The sequence below is a fragment of the Neolamprologus brichardi genome, chromosome 6 (genome assembly GCF_056152115.1).
Source record: "Neolamprologus brichardi isolate AB-2024 chromosome 6, ASM5615211v1, whole genome shotgun sequence".
Taxonomy (NCBI): domain Eukaryota; kingdom Metazoa; phylum Chordata; class Actinopteri; order Cichliformes; family Cichlidae; genus Neolamprologus; species Neolamprologus brichardi.
Window position 1 is genome coordinate 15971468 of NC_142109.1, and position 17274 is coordinate 15988741.

Below are 17274 nucleotides of genomic sequence, written 5' to 3' on the forward strand. Positions count from 1 at the left end.
ACTCAAACGGCCTTCATAGTCAACAGAGCTCAATCCGAAAGAGTACCTTTGGAAGGTGGAGGGACAGGAACTTTACATCATGTATACAGCTGATAAATCTGCATCACCTGTGTGATGCTATCATGTTAATATGGACTAAAACCTCTGAGCACCTGAGCACCTTACTGATTCTGTGCCACAAAGAATTAAAGGAGCTGAAGGTCCAACCTGGTACCAGCAAAGTGTGACTAATGAAGTAACTGGGGAGTCATTTTCTTGACACAAGCCACATCAGTGCTTTTCCTATTTTTTCTTTCCCACCCATCACATGCTCACTTCTCTGCTAACATTTTGACCTCAGTGAGGTCATAATCCCGGGGTTGTCGACCCCAGCATATGTTTTAATATTATTATTATTGCTTGAGTGTACCGCGCCTTTAGTTTCAGTATATGAAAACCGTACGCAAATTAAACCTAAAAATATGTGATACCCACAGCTGGAGACCAGTTGGAGGGTTACAGTGAAAAAAAGGTCCAACATATATTTTGTTTTAAACACAAGATGGAGGTAGTGAGTTGTCATTCACCCAGTCACACTGGAGTACAATTCCTCTGCAGCGCTACCATTCATTTTAGTCTGAGATAAGTGTGGTATCAGTGTAGCATATTATCCAGACAAAGTATACACAGAAATAGACAAAATAATACAAAGAACAACATTTATTCAGATGTATCTACATCTCATCACAATCCAGTCATTTACAAGAATCAGGAGTACACGTGAAAGAAAAGTGTGGTTACAATCGGGAGTATGTAGAAATCGCAAATATGGCACTAAGTGGTAAGTAAACAGATATCTGACACCATCTTGGCATTCTAACATTTTCTCAGTATAAGATTATACATGTGGTAGAAACCAGAAACACATTGATTAATATAATTTTGTCATCAGCTGCAGAGGAAAAGTTCACAGGTTCACATGTCCTTTACATTAAATGGCTTTTTTCACTCTGTTAAGAGAAAACTTTGTGTTATTGTTTAATATCACTGAATTTTTAATAAATGCTGATGACAGAGCTTGCACGCTCTACTTTCAAGTACTGTGCATTTGTAGATTAAATAATTTACTTCTATGTTCAATTAAGTGCCAACAAGCAGTAAAAAAAAAGTAAAAATCTAACAAATAAGGGTTTCCACGATTTCAACACACTGGCCACAACTAAAAATAAAGGCAAATTAATGAAGGTATGACAGAACACTAATGGACAAAAAGATTGTGTGCAAAGAAGGTGACTACACTAAAAAAGTCCCCAAACCCATTTTCAAGGTGACACTTATGAAGTACCAGGATGTTACATAAGCATATTATGGAAAGTGCCCCCTCCAGTGGCTGCTGCTTCACCAGATAACAGTCTGTCATGACAAAAAGCCGAACAGCTGAAATGAACTTCATTATCCTCTGTCCTCTGTGAAGATTAAAGTGCTTAAGGCTGAGTTTTGATTAGATGCCACATTGTTGGGTTTCTCTCAGTACATGTATTACATTATTTTGTCATTCTTTCCAAGAAAAGCAAGTTTACAAAGCCGAACACATCCATCACGTCTCTTCGTGAAACTACACGGTGACTACATCCCCCATAAGTCAAACTGCAATCTGTAACAGTGTCCACATCTAAAGTTTGTTCTCTTAAGTAAACTCCATCAAACATTCAACAAAGTGCTAACCAGCCGATTCACTCGAAATTACTATTTTACAAATACTTTAAAATACTTAACACAGTTAGAAGCCGATGTCCTATCAAGAGACAAAAGGCATGCAGTGCATTTCCAGAATCACTTTTATCTTCTTACACACCCTTTACATGCAGCTGTTAAAAAAACTGCAGCTGTGAGACATATAAAACCACAGACCATATTCTAAATGAAGCACTACCTCAGAGAAACGCCGTCTCCGCTTGTTATCTGGGCAAAGCACATTACCTTCCTGGCTTCTTCAACACAGCCTTTACTGTGACTGTAGCTTATACTGAAATATTATTTTCCATTGTTTTTTTGTGTATAGTAGTATATTTCAGAGGGGGGGGGGGGGGGGTGCTTCATTTAAGATACAGTAACTCTAAAAATAATTCTAAATTTACTATTTACATATGAGCGAGACTCTTCATACTGCACAATTTAGGTGACTAAAGTACTTCCCTCCAACACTGGCATCCGAGCCGCAGAGTCCTGTAAAAATAAAATAAAATAAAAAAATAAAAAACATCGGAGGAGATTGATAATTTATACTGCTATATTGATCTGAAAGTGCTTACCTTGTACATCTTTCCTGCCTTTGAAAACTCTCTGGAGGTCTTAGGTAAACAAACTGCACAAAAACAGGAAGCAGATTTATGAATCGGAACAATAAAACAACCAAGACAATAAAAAGCACAAGCAAAATAAGCTTTGTTTGCAACACTGAGAAGCAGAGGGTTAGTTAATACAAGATGCTTATTCTGTGACTTATGATCCCATATAGAATGAAATAAATAACCAAGATGGCGACAGGAAAACACTGACTAAATAGTCAACCTTCAAAGCAGGACTTTGCAAAGCAGCGGGTGATGGTGGTATTTAGAGGTTTGTGTGGGCTGCAGCACATTTTCAAGTTTCCAATTAGGTGGATGTTTTTTAAGTTTTAGAATAACTGGGGCACCTTGTTTCCTTACATTACACTTGCCATTAGCACTAATGATGTAATACCGATGAGGCTGTTTGTGATTCTTTTTGTTTTTAAGTTTAAGATGTTTGCAACAACGTTTAATTTTTTCATCAGGGCGCCTTTCTAGCCTGATGTTGGTGCTTTGCAGAATGTCCCTGAATAACCAAAGTTACCACAAAGTAACTCAGTATGTGACAATTCACACAGTTATCTCACTTGGAAGCAAAGATATCAACCTGCTGGTGTTAATACAGGGAAACTCAGGCAATTTCAAATTCATTTGTGGACCTGGAATGTGTTTTCAAAACGTCGCTACATTTATTATTATATTACATGTTTATGTCATTCTGAACCATAATACACCCAAAGCCAACTCTACAGCCGCCAACTATTGGTTTTTAACAACGAAATTATGCTTATAAGTTATTGACGTGACACACACGTTTGACATGACACACATAATGCATCATTTTAGATTAAAATAATTCCTGACAGTAGGAGTTTATTCTGTTAAACCTTTTTTTAGTTCCAAAGCATTTTCGGTGCATTACAATATCTAGTAAAAACGGATACGGAAAGCTTTTGCCAGGCTTGCTGGACTTGTGCGATTCATCTTTCCATATTTAGTGGTGACTAAATAAAATTTTGTTGCCGATACAAATTATCGTCACCACAGAGTTACGTATGTTGAACATGACACATAAAAGCAAAGATACGCTATGATCATTATAGTCAGGTGCAACTGTCATTTTAAAGAGGACGAAGAAAAATTGAAACAATACTAAACAAAAGAATTATAATATAGTTTAAAGCAAAATACTTTGTTGTGCTTTTTTTTATTTTTAAGTGTTAATATAGTTAAAATAGTCCAAATTTATAAATACCAATAGTTGTAAAGCTTTTCAAATAATTAAAGCTTTTGTGCAACTGTCCAATAATTTGTATGTTCTTCCATGTCAGGGTGTTGCAACCATAATCGTGAGACTTTTATTATGAAGGTTTACATACAAAAGTAATAATAGTCAAAAGGATATTTCATAATACACAAGCAGCCCTGCCCATCGGGTCTTTATGGCTGTCTGAAGAGGTTTTTAGTGCTCTCTTAAATATGGAGAATATGGAAATTTAACTCATGTAAGTTAATATGTTAAATTACAAAATAAACCCCTACAAGCCGTGAACTGATTTACAAAAATTATGCACTCAGACACAAAATTTGACACGTCACCCTGATGACCCTTGTTACCTACCAACTCTCTCTCACAGCCTCGATGTCGCTCACGAGATTTTGCGCTAAACAGATGCCAAAAATCTAAAAAAAAAAAAAAAAAAAAAAGGAAAACAAATTGTTAGGTAATGGAAAAAATTACAAAAGCTCAGATGTTTAGGACAAACTGATCCCCACCTGCAGTAATGCAATCCCAATAAATATGCCTGCCACCACTGTCAGGTTATCTTGAAGCCACTTCTCAAACTGTGGTACGCAGCCTTTGATATAGATGAATGACCTCTGGTCAGAGTCCTGTCAAAACAATTACAATTCAAACCAATACTACAGCGTGATAATCAAGTTCATCTGAAATATATTTGGTTTTATTTTGCTCCACGACACTTAACAACACAGTTATTTTTAATAGCATATGATTCCCCTTTTCATTTTGCGGTTTCCCCTAAAGCCCTCCACAGCAAAATGCCTCTGATCCAGTGTTACGTAGTCGTTAACACACACTCGGCTCACTGTTTTCCTCCTCTGACTCTTGTTAAAACCGCTTCACTCTGGCTCACATTTAAAGTCAAGAAAACAAACAGAGCCTTTTTTCCTTACATTACGCTGGCCGCTTAGCCAAAGCTAATGACAGGCGGGGGAGGGGATTTCAATTCCCATTGCATTGCTGCTGCATGAGTAATGCCACAAGGCCAAAAGTGTTGATGGAGAGCCAGCTGCTGTATTTTCACGAGTGAGGAGTTGAGAAACATACTGAAAGAGGAATATTGTGTCCAGGGTGGAGCAACTGATGACCTCATATAACCATATAAACCTCCCTGAGGCAAAATAAGCCAGAACAATTCATGCTTTCTACTCTTTTCTATTCCTTTTACTTTTTACATCAGGGTCTCAGTCTCGGTGATAAATTTAAGTTTCCGTTTGTAGCTCACCGGTTTTGCTCGGATGTCGTATCCACATTGAGTGTTAATGACGTCCTCCTGCGAAGGGAAGATACACATGCATTTTTAGATTAGCTAGAGATTCTAGACTGGCCTTTACAGTGAAAAACAATAAAACATGCATACACATTACAAACTGTAAAACTAGATGATCATGAGTAAAACTCACCAATCCATGGTTATACAGTTACTGTGAAGATTTTTGCATATAAACCAAGGATTTGTTTATGTTTGCTTGCCTATTATATTCTACTTGTGAAGATTAAACGACTCCAAGTTTTGTGTGAAAGCATGCATCTGCCTTTCTGGTCAGGTTAACCTTTATAAGACTGTGTGGGACCACAGCTGCAGAAACTTGGGCTACAGTAACATTTAACTCCCAGAAGTCAAATTTTGTTCTCTTAGACTTCTGAAAACAACAAATAAAAACTTTAGTGGGCAGATCATTAAAATAAAATGTGTAAAACACTGCTGACAAAGGGCAATGTTTGAGAATAAAGTCTGGTGGAAATCTTTTCCTTAATGGTCAGCCAAAATGAAATGGCTTCACTGGATGTGGTGTCACAAACAGAGGGGGAAAAAAGGGATTGTTTGGCAGAGGTTTCTGGTAAACCTTTGCCTTTTCCTTAGATCCGTAGAGCAGAAGAAAACGTTTAACAGAAGTCAAACTTCCAGCAGCACTTGTAGCAATGTAAAAAAAACCCACTAAAAGCATTTCAGCTTTTTGATGTAATTTTTATGGCATTTAAAGATGCTAACAAAACTAATTTTTAAATGTCACCTTTTATTTTAAATTAATCCTTTTTGATGGAAAGCTAGCAGCAAAAAAAAACAACAACTTTCAACTGACTTGAAACTGGCTGATAAAGACCTGACCTGAAATATAACCACAAAAGACACCTGCTGCACAACCCAACTAAACAATTAAAATTTAAAAAAATGAAAATGTTTTGATATGGTAGACACATTAAGAGCACACGGTGCCTTTGAAAAACAACTTTTTAAAATCCAAGTGTTTCCTTTTTTTCCCCTTATAGAGAATGACCTTGGTGGGACAGCGTGTCCTTGGATTGTCAAATTTCCTGAGTCTGTTTTTCTGAAGTAAAGTCACTGTGCTGCGCACAGTAAGCAGCAGTTAAGAGTATTTTTCTGCCAAAAAATGCCTCAGTCCAGAGTCCCACCCATCCGCTTTCAGACTCTGACTTGCAGTCAGGGCCTGACACGACTAAACACAGCGTCCTGAGCGTCCTGTTGGATGCAAGCCATCGTCGCTGACAGCGTCACTGCTTCTTCTGGAGAACATAGATAACAAGCTGTCTGTGACAAGAAAGCCCTTCACAACTTCCCCTCAAGTCTTGTAGTTTCAGCATGTTAAAAATTATTTTAAACTCTAACAAAGGACACAAAAACACCAACAGCCACAATGTTATCTTGTGATAGAGAGACATACCGCTGGATCTTTGGTGCAGCAGGAAAAGGGCACTCCACATTTCTCACGACTCGGGTTTGAATCAGTACAGTTGAAGTAGATGTTCAAATTCCAATCATCAGCCCCAAAAGCTCCGCAACACTCCCACTACAATAACAAATATCACACATACAAGGTAAAAATACTAGAAAGAAATCGGTGCCACAAATAAAGAAACGTTGCTTACATATTCCTGGGTGAAGTCGATCAGGTTCTGCAGATCAATGTCATCTCTGTAGGCCCGAATGTTGTTATTAATGAAAAAATTGAGCTGGTCCTTGATCCAGTCTTTGAAGACAAAGGCCAGGACTCCAGCAGTCAGCTCAAGAAAGAAAATGATGCCCAGGAACACGGAGAACTGAAAAACATGAGAATTTTCTGAATTTAATAACTGTTATGAAAACAAGAAATATAAAGAATTATAGATTTCTGAGAAAGCCTTTAACAAACATACAAACTTGAGCAGGAAAGAGTTTTCCCGCAGCGCTCCAATGCAACCAGCAAACCCGAGAATGAACATCACACCACCCACGACAAGGAAGAGCCAGACAGGGTCAAAGCCCCCCAGGTCAGTGATGGATGAGATGTTGGACAGAACACCCTGGGAGCAAAGCACGTGAGGTCAAAATCAACTGAAAAACCACTGAAATATCACCACATTGCTAATATTCTTCCCAGGTAAAGTAATAATTTTGTAAGCATGTTTAAAACCCAAATTTCATAAAGTACAATCCAAACCAATGTAAGCAATTATTTAAAAGAATTTAATAATAAAATTGTCAATTGTTTTTGATTTTTGGGAACAAGCTAATTTACTCTTGCTCAGAGCGAGCACATGTAAATATGTTTTAATTGACTTAGCTTATCATATATTAGCTACAATTAGCTTCCTAGATCTGTACAAAGCTAACCAACCTAATTTGATTTTTCAATTTCTGCAGTGACAAAACAAACAAGCTCTAGCATGTAAACCAGTGAGCTATAGATATGCTATTAGAGTTGTGTCAGAAGTTGACATACACCTATCATTAGCATGAATGCCATGGTAGTGTTGGTACTGTTTTCTTTGAACTGCTCTTTTACCAGGGTAGAATGATTGTATAGCAAAGTCTAGGCCTATTAACTTGGTAGTGATCATGACTGACCACAACTAGATCACAACTTCATCAGCATAAAAATGATTTGTTTGACAGCACTCACTGAATTCTTCAATACAACAGCGTACAAATCGAAGGAATTCAAATTGGGTAGATCTCTTGAAGTCATTTCTAAACAACTTCACATTTCAAGACTATCAGTTCAAACATTTCTATGTAAGTATAAGTTATTTGAATGTGTCACCACATCCACCAGTTCCAGCTAAAGTCTGGTAGAAGATCCAAACTGTCACACTCGGCTGAATGGTAATTGGTTAGGATGTTCAAAAATTAAGGTTCAAGCCTGCTATGAACTGGAAACTGCTGAAACGCCAGCGTCACTGTCTCCAGTCAAGCGAGTGTTTCATCACAGAAAGAAGCCCCTGGTCCAAAATCAACACTTTCAAGCTTGATTGAGATTTGCATCTTTTGACAAGTCAAAAGGGCAATGATCCAAATACACATCAAAAGTGGTTTTGGGATAGATAAAGCAGGCTAACATTAAGCTTCTGGAGTGGCCTTCCCAACGCCTGACCTCAACCCTTTTGGGTATTTATGGACTAAGCTTAAAAGCCAGGTCCATGCCAGGAACTTTACCAATTCTGCCAAGGTGAATGGTCAAATATTCAGGCAGAATTATGGCAGAAGCTTGTTGATGGCTACCAAGGTGCAACTAAGGGACATTTGACCAGATATTATAAATATGTATATATTTGAACCTGCATTTATACTTTTGACCCTGTGTGGATTAGAGAAAATCCAAATAAAATTTAAACCTGTGCCATTATTTTTTTCTGAAGATTAAAGGTACATACTGTACAATAATTCTGTGCTGGAAAAAGAACACATTCAAGCCCATGATGCTGTATGTAGATTTTCTTACCTCTAGATAGAGCCTGTCTAACTGTTTGTTTTTGTCCAAAGCTAACAGTCTAATTTAACCCAAACTTTTTACACCATACATTTGACATTATATTAATCTTAAAGTTAATCAACCCATTATAATAATTTAGCAATTAACAAATAAATAAATAATATTAGTTGTAGTCACGTATGTAGGATGAGATAATGATCAAGATCTTCAAATGTACTTTGGTGAAACAGTGCTCTCAGTAGATTGTCTGCTTTTTGTACTCTTAGTACACAATGAACAAATCTGTGAAATGCATCAGATCAATTCATAGCCCATTGTTCACGAGTCCCACAGGAAAGCACAGCATTCCTTTCTGATTCAGTAAAGCCACTGTGACCATTCCTTGCACACAGTCGAGTATAAACCACAACGATATGCCGGGTTTATGGAATATTTGCAGATACCTGTAAGTAAAAAGCTTCACAGAAATAAGTCCTGCAACTTGTTATTACACATTAATACACGACTAACCTTTTCACTCCATGCCCACAAACCAATGGCAAGAAACGCTACTCCAAGGAACTGACAGAGGCAGAAAAGAGAGAAACAAGAGAGCAGGATTATTTTGCTGTGACTGCTACATGTAGTCATCACACAGACGCACACTGACAGAAACCACAGAGAGATTTTCCTGGCAGTGGTCCATTACTAAATATTTCTCATCCCAGTCTGCAGGATCAGCAGGAGGCTTCCACATTAGAAAGCATCAGCTTGACTGTACATAACTGTACGCCGCAGTGTAGAAGCAGTAATCGGGAATATTATTACTATGACAGTATTATGATTGAATATTTTATGGTAGTTTGTGTTTACAAGACTTTTTAAATCTTGTGCTAATTACTTTAATATGTTTTTAATAAACACCTTATTTAATTGTCACATTTCCATGCCTTTTGTTACTTTCACATTCACTTGCAATGAGTTTTAGTTTTCTATTTGAAATAACTTTTTTACATCCTACTCACCACAATGCACTTAAAAAAAGCATAGAGACAAACTCGGTAAAAAATATTTACGCTTCAGTGTCTACTGTGATACATCTTCACTGACAAACCATGACAAGAGAAACTTGAGAAAAACAGTATACTTTATAAGCCACTTCATTTGTGAGGATTTCAACAACAATTATTGTTGTTGGATATGTTTTAATCCAAGAACACCTTCACTAATAAAATTAAAACCCCACTAACTTACCAGGACTTTAACAAGCACTAAAATAAAGATGAGAAATAATAGGTTTTTGAATAACTGATTTTAACTGAAGTCTTTTGTTGAATTAGACCCATTTATTCACCAGATAGAAGCACTAAGGACTTTTTTTTAGATTAAAGATAATGAACTTTACAGACCATCTCAAGTATTTGTTTGTGAGACAGTTGTTAAGGCAGGGGAACAGTTGTTTGTGACATAAGCAGCTTCTACTGATGATACCTGAATGACACAAAGCTCAAAGGGGCCGATTGCTGTACAGTTGGCTGAGAGCTTTTCCACAGCCCAAAAGGCCTTTGTCTCTATCAGTCCACGATACGTGAAGAACCACTGGGCACACAATGCCATTCATTGCTAAAGTAGCATGTGCTGAATTTAGTGTATTTTTTTGCTTCTTTGTTTTATTTTATTTTTTATGTCAGCTAGCACAAGTCAAAATTACTGATATAAATAGGTGAATAAAAAAGATAGGGGCTTGGGCCGAAAGTCCCACACTCCCACACCACAATGACTTACCAGGACACTTGAACTGTTACTAATATCATCAGAGATGTTGTCAGCATCTGTGTTTTCCCCACAATAACAAGACAAAATCCCTGCTGTTAAAAAGGCCTTATATGGCCAACAGTGCCTATCCGGACTGCTGCAATTTACTGTATCTGTATTTGTATTTGTATGTAGACAAAAGTAGATATGCCCATATTTAATCCATCCAAAGAACATGCCGTATATGATGCTGTGGAGCAAGCAGTTCATTTGTTGGCACCAAATATGATAATAAACAAATGTCTCAGGCAGCACAGTGGTTAGCACTATGGCCTCAAGGCCGGACGATCCTGGGTTCAAACGCAGGTATGACCCTTCTGAGTGGCCTGTGCATGTTTTTACAAAGGAGCTCCTGTTATCCAAAAAGGTTAATGCTGCATAGCTCTGGCGATACACCCTCAAAAACAAAATTCTTACTCTCAACGTTTTCTTGAACGTCTTGGATCACTACATTATGTGAAGTTTTATTCTACTATTTCAACCAAACTGTTCATTGACTGACGGACGGTTAAAAAATATGACAGAACAATCAATGATGAGCATAATGTCCCTGCTATCTCTTATTCAAAACAGGCCACACTATTTCATACATCACTTATAAGTTAGGCATTGTTTTCTGCGACCAATCCTCTAAATCCACTGATTATTCTACTTACTTTAATGCAAGTACTGGAGAAGCAGCCAATATCAAACAATTAACACTTGGACTCACTGACAGCGTTTTTTGCTTTAAATTAGCTAAAACAATGAATCAATCAAAACAGTCACTGTTTAAATCGATTAATCGCTGCGGTTCTACGAGAGCATCGCTCTGTTAATAACTTAACTAACCATTAGTAAAGCCTACCCCACCTTCCCTCATCAACAACCTGTGAAAAAGGCACCCATGCAGGTTATTGTTTCAAGCCAGGAACTGGCGGCCCACGGTGACTGTGGGTATAAAAGACGGAATGTTTGGGTTTTTTTCCCCTGCGGTTTCACTCATGCATAGAAAAGGTGACGGCTGTTTTCGTAACCTAAACATCACCACAAAAAAAGAAGAAAAAAAGGCCTCAGCTGAAAGCTACGGTCATGTAAACACGCGATGATGCCGAGAGAGAGAGCTGTTCTCACTCTGATGGAGGACACACGAAAACAAAGCGGGCTGATGGGTGACAGGGAGCAAGTGCACAGGAGCAAAAGAGAAAGTGGAAGCGAATCGAAACCCAGGACAATATAGAACACCACAACAAACACACACGCACACATAAATGCACCTCACAGCTGCTGATTGGGAACAAAGAGCGTGTCAGCGTGTTAAACTGACGATGGCAGGCCTGAAGTCGCAAACAGCAGACGGGGGACTTACCCAGAATATAATGTTGAATCCGAAAATGAAATACTTGATGCAGCAGCTCACTTCGTGAGCCTTGAAATGCTTTCCTGACATCATCTGGATGGATTTTTTTTTCCTTCACCGCCTCTGCAACGAGCAGGAATCACATTTGCAGCTGTTCTATGTTTGGCAGCCGGGATCCTCTGGAAACACCCTTTAATTATATTTTTTTACGGGCTCAACACATGCCGCCGTTTCTAGCGTCTAATTATTAACACCATCTTGATTTTGTGCGGATAAAAGTCGCAGATGAAGCCGTCGGGGAGCGTTCACAGTCCGTCGGCGTCCCTCTACAGATCTCAGCTTTTACCCTGCGTAGATCCTCAGAGGTGTAACGCTGAAATAAACCACACTGAAGTCAACCAGATTAAAACCGACGGTCTCCTATCTGACCCGTAATCTAGACATGGCTGTTATTTGATTGCCATGTCTAGGAACCAATGATTTCCTTTAGTGATATGAGAAGGCGGGACTTCCTCCATGAGAGGGTCTCTAGCCCCATTACAGTGGCAGATAGTACTGGTTACGAGGTAGTTAATCATTTATAGCGTAATTTATTACCCATTAACTAAATACGTGTATGATATACGACAGGAACACATAAGTAAACTTCATCACAACCATCAGGCTATTAGGCAATAATAAGGCTATAAATAGTAATTCAAGTTGACGTGGAATAAATAATAATTCATTTATGCAGTTTTTTGAGGCTGCGGGGTATTAAATCAATCAACAAGTCAAAGACTAATAAATATGCACATCTTAGTTGATGTTAAATATTAAAATTAATATATTTTTGAGACAGAAACAGGATTGAGTTGCTTCACCAGACTTTATTACAGGTCATTTTGTAATGCGAACTTTATGCTTTTATGAACAAGAATTGAAATAGAAAGTATAAAGAGTATAATTACAAGTGTAGTTACAGAAAATATAAATTAAGTGTTTCCTTTAGTTACTTGAATGTTTTTATTGAATATTTAAGATTTCATGTGTTTAACACATTACCTCACATTGTCTTTTCCAAAGACTTGTTTAGTCCCGATGAAGAAAGAACTCCAGAGAACACAGAAATAAAGCAGGCTGGATCTCATGTTTCACTCTTGTGTTTAAATGTCAGCAAAGAAAAACAAAATAAAGTTCCAGTTTAATGCCTAGATGCGATGCTTCTTTATTGTTTATTTTCAAAACGCACTTAAATTTTCTACTTTCTTAGGCTTAATCTTTATAAGGTGGATGTGATGTTTACGCCTTTTGGAGGGTGTAACTGTCCCTTTTATTTACAGTGTTCTTTTGAACTTGTCATTTTGCTGTTTTAAACATCAGTACCTTCTTAGAAATTACATTTAACTTTACAGTTGATCAGCGTGGCATACTGTTAAAATACATTTGGCCTTTATTATAATGTACATGTGGATTAGGGCAAAAATACATGTGAAAAAATAAGCATCCTCATGATTCAGTAGCTTGTACAACCACCTGCAGCAGCAATAAATGTGACTTTATCAGTCTCTCACAGCATTGTGGAGGAATTGTGTCCCACTCGTCTTTACAGCATTGGTTCAGTTCATGGAAATTTGCAGGCATCGACTTGTGCACCACTCACTTAAGGTCCCACCTCACTGTTACAGTCAGGCTGAGGTCTGGGCTTTGACTGGACCTTGATTCTTTTCTTTTTCAGCTATTCTGTTATAGATTTGCTGCTGCCCTCAGGATTATTGTCCTGTTGTGTGGCACAGTTTGGACCAAGCTTTAACTGGCTAGCCTCCTCTATCCAAAGGAGAAGTCTTGCACTTTTCTTAGATGAAACTTACAAAACTGCAAATCTAATCTGTAGATGTATGCTCAATCATCCAGGTAAGGAAATCCCAGAAAGCTGTTCATCTGAACATTATGTTTTCAGCTGGAGAAATGTGTCACCACTCATCCAAGTGAATTCTTCAGTCTGAAGAAGACTTGAAGAAGTCACCTGGATGAGTGACAAAATGTTTCTTTCACAGAGAAAGGGATAGAATGAACAGAATCGGCATTCTTGAATTTGCAAACCTAAACCATTCTACCATATTATAGAGAAGAGGCAACCCTTTCAACCAATGCCAGACCCCCACCCCCTTTTTACTATCTTTTAACATGCTAAATGAGGCCTGCTTTTATAGAGGCGCTCACAATTGTTAATTTATTTAATCAAGTGGATTTGATTAGCAGCACTTGGTTAATGTTGTTGAACAAGTAAGAATGCTGTTAGTTGTTCACATGACTTTATATTGCCATGAATATAGGGCTTTGGAGTTGACGTCACGCCGCAATGCATTGTGGGAACGCGGCACCATTTTCGGGGTCTACGAATCAAAACAAACGCACTGTGTTGGAACGACGATTACAAGATGCTTAAAAACAGCTCAAAAGAGAATGGACTGTATAGAGACCGATTTCGTTCAGAGGCAAAGCGGCGGTACTTGCAGAAAATAGCGTGCATTGGAAATGTGCACCCGTATGAAATACGGCCGTGGAGTAGAAACCCTGAAGACCAAACAGCTATTCACGTAGCCTGACATATTATCGTACCTTGTCTGTGAAGTCAGCGCCGTACAAGTCGTCATTCAAACAAAGGTAAGTCAGCTAGAGTACTGCGTGTGAAATGCGTTTGATTTCCCTGCAAACATTCAGATTAGTGCAGCATAAATTCATTCATGAGGGGAAATTACAGTGATAACATAGTGAGTTCAGTGCATTGATGTGACATTGTCCTGAAGGATTTAGTTATTCTTTATGGTTAAAGAAATTGCAATGATTTATTCATATTTATTATAAATAATTCTAATTATAGATCTTGCTTCCATATTTGTATCTTGTGTCACTAAAAATACATTTTATTTTAGTTTTATACATTGATTAATGACCTGCAGAATCTCCATATCATATTAAGTGATTCATAATTGTCACTTTATGATTTCTCCATCTCTAAAGTGATGACATCCTTGCATTACATACTTTAGGTTCATTTTCTGCAGGCAGGTTTCTGACAGAGAACAGGCAGATTTACACTATAATGAATAGTGTCATTGTAAAGTGCGTTGGGTGCCTTGAAAAGCGCTATATAAATCCAATCCATTATTATAACATGCAGCGATGGACACATAAAGAAATGAAAAATTACATGTATGTGCTAACTTTCTAAACACTTTGTTACATTTCTGATAAAGTAGATAAAACACATTTATGTCGGCCTTGGCTCATAGTTCTTGTCTTTAAATTAACTTTGTCTGTGTGTGTTTCAGGTCCTGCACTCTCAAAGACTGAATGAACCAGCATTGCAGCCATGGGTCACTGTGAGCATCACAGGGAAGGTAGAAGCCGCCCACTGCACCTGTAAGGCCGGAGTCGCGGAGACCTGCACCCACGTCGCTGCTCTTCTGTTTAATGTAGAAGCAACAGTGTTGATCCGTGGCACAAGGACTGTTACAGATGAACCTGCATACTGGGTTTTGCTGGGTAATATGACCAAGATACAGTCAGTGGTTGGCCGTAAGATAGACTTCTCCTCTTCAGCTGCCCAAAAAAAGGCTCTTGATCAAAACATAAACAGACCATCTGTAGTGACAGGGAAAAGGAGCCGTTCTCAAAAAAGAAAAATCCCACCTGCTACTGTGGAGGAGTTGTCACTGCTGTAATGCCATAATGTTTTATCTAGGGGTCTAGATTTATGCCTGTAGTGCACTGCCGTGTAAATAATTTGCATTTACTGAATATGTACTGACTGAGTCCCACTGTTCAAAAGTTGAATAAAGAAACAAACTAATTTTTGCCTCTTTTTTTTTTATTGAAACCACTTTATAGAACACCACATCAGTTACAATGTAGAATCCATATCATTTATAGTTTACAAATGACAAAATGTTTACACCAAATCATGACAGTGTTTACATGATATCAACCACTACTAACATTATTTACTGTATCTTTTGAAAAATTACCGCTATTTATACAGCACAAGACTTAAGAATATTTAACAGGTGCAGGTTTCATTTTCCCTGGTTTTATTATGACACTGTTCAAACCTTCACCATCTTATCCAGAAGGGTCACCTCTTCACCCTCACATGGAAGAAGTAATCTGATTGGCATGGTGGTATGTTTGAAGCAGGTCCCTTGTGTAGCGCTGGAACCCTGTCACGATGTTTCATCCATTTCATTGGCTGGTTTGCTGCAATAATGCCAAATAATTAGCAACTCTATAAATAGAAGGTAGTTCTACAAAATCACTCAGTAGGATGTTTGTTCTAATTTGCTATGAGCTCAGAGTGCATCGAAAATAAAACTAATAGGCTATAATAGGGATGGGTATCGAAAACCGGTTCTTGTTGAGAACCGGTTCTCAGTGTTTCAATCCCTTGGAATTGTTTGCCATTTTTGCAAACGATTCCCTTATCGATTCCAGTCGCCCCGAATGACGTCACCACGTTGCGGAGCGTCATTTACCTGGCAGGAAACACGGCGCCTAAGCGGCTCAAACGCTCAAAAGTTTGGATTTGCTTTACGAGAACGGATGACAACAGGGCAACTTGCAATACTTGCAAAGTAGATATTTCGTTTAAGGGAGGAAACACTACAAATATACAAAAGCATTTGCTCACAAAACACACGATGACCTTAAATGAATGTCGTGTTTTTAATTCCGCTCCGGACTCGTGAATCTCAACCCAGCAGTAGCGGTAACGTTTGCACGTCCTCTCCCGTTAATGCGGCAGGTAAATAATCAACTAACAGTGCATATTATGTTAGCGCGATCTGCCTTATTACAAAACCTGCCATTACTGTGCATTTAGATGACCATGATGAGAGAGACAGAGTCTGGCTCAGATGCTGGCAGTTCTCACTGCAGTCTACCGTTAGCGTCTCCTTTCAGGCCAGGATAGACGAATGTCACCGAGCAGTGACTAAGTTTGTGGTCAAAGGTTTGCACCCATTTGCCACAGCAGATGATTTTCGGTAAGTGAATGTGTTTAATTGTAGGCAGGGACATTATTGGATATTCTTGTGTAATTGCTACAGAATTATTTATGTTATACTTTGTTATTGCTACAGAAGAATATTTATTTTATTATTTTACATTTACAATTTTTTTTTCCTGGGGACCCTGTGACACCCCATTGAAGAGCCATAGGCTGTGGATCTCTTAAGAGCTCACTGTTGGGTTTGTAAGGCCACGTTACTCCTAAATTTCTATCTTGTTCAAAGAGAAGATATAAAACAAAGTTCTAAGCTAATCGACCTTAGTGTTCTCCTTTTTTAAAAAGAATCGATAAGAGAATCGATAAAGAATCGAATCGTTAAACAAAATCGAAAATGGAATCGGAATCGTGAAAATCTTATCAATACCCATCCCTAGGCTATAAAGAGTAATATGAACATATTTAGCACCAACAGATTTTTGGAGATGGAAGAGAACTGGAGCTCGTCTCACAGCTGCTATCCAGGCTAGACGCCTTCGTTTGGTAACATCGATACACTAGCTGCCTCATGTTGCTTCCAGGTTGGGAAAGAATGAAAAGATAAACCATTTTCAACCTTATTCTCTTGCCGATCGTGCGATCGAACATTGCGGCCGACCACACAGCAAGAACGAACCATTGCTGTTGTGTGCGCCTTAGACCCCCAAAATGGCCTTTCCATGCCCACCCCCGTGACATCTGTTCACATGTACTACTTTTGGTATGAAATTGAATAAATATTTGATTAATTCAATGACAATTTTTATTATTTATTTTATTCACTTACATTG

General features: G+C 38.2%; 1 protein-coding gene across 2 annotated transcripts; it reads right to left on the bottom strand.

Moving 5' to 3' along the window:
- Positions 1-681: 681 nt before the first annotated feature.
- Positions 682-11893, bottom strand: LOC102787545 (tetraspanin-5). Of its 2 annotated transcripts, XM_006787158.3 has the most exons (10): positions 11467-11893; positions 8835-8885; positions 6769-6915; positions 6502-6672; positions 6297-6422; positions 4838-4885; positions 4086-4202; positions 3931-3992; positions 2292-2344; positions 682-2205 (listed from the first exon to the last, which is right to left on the bottom strand). In XM_006787158.3, the coding sequence occupies exons 1-9, from the start codon at positions 11548-11550 to the stop codon at positions 2332-2334; spliced, it is 819 nt and encodes a 272-aa protein (XP_006787221.1). In that variant the 5' UTR covers positions 11551-11893; the 3' UTR covers positions 682-2205; positions 2292-2331. The 2 variants fall into 2 exon arrangements, with proteins under 2 accessions (XP_006787221.1, XP_087697879.1); XM_087841753.1 differs by lacking the exons at positions 682-2205; positions 2292-2344 and having other exon boundaries at positions 3927-3992.
- Between the last annotated feature and the right edge of the window lie 5381 nt (positions 11894-17274).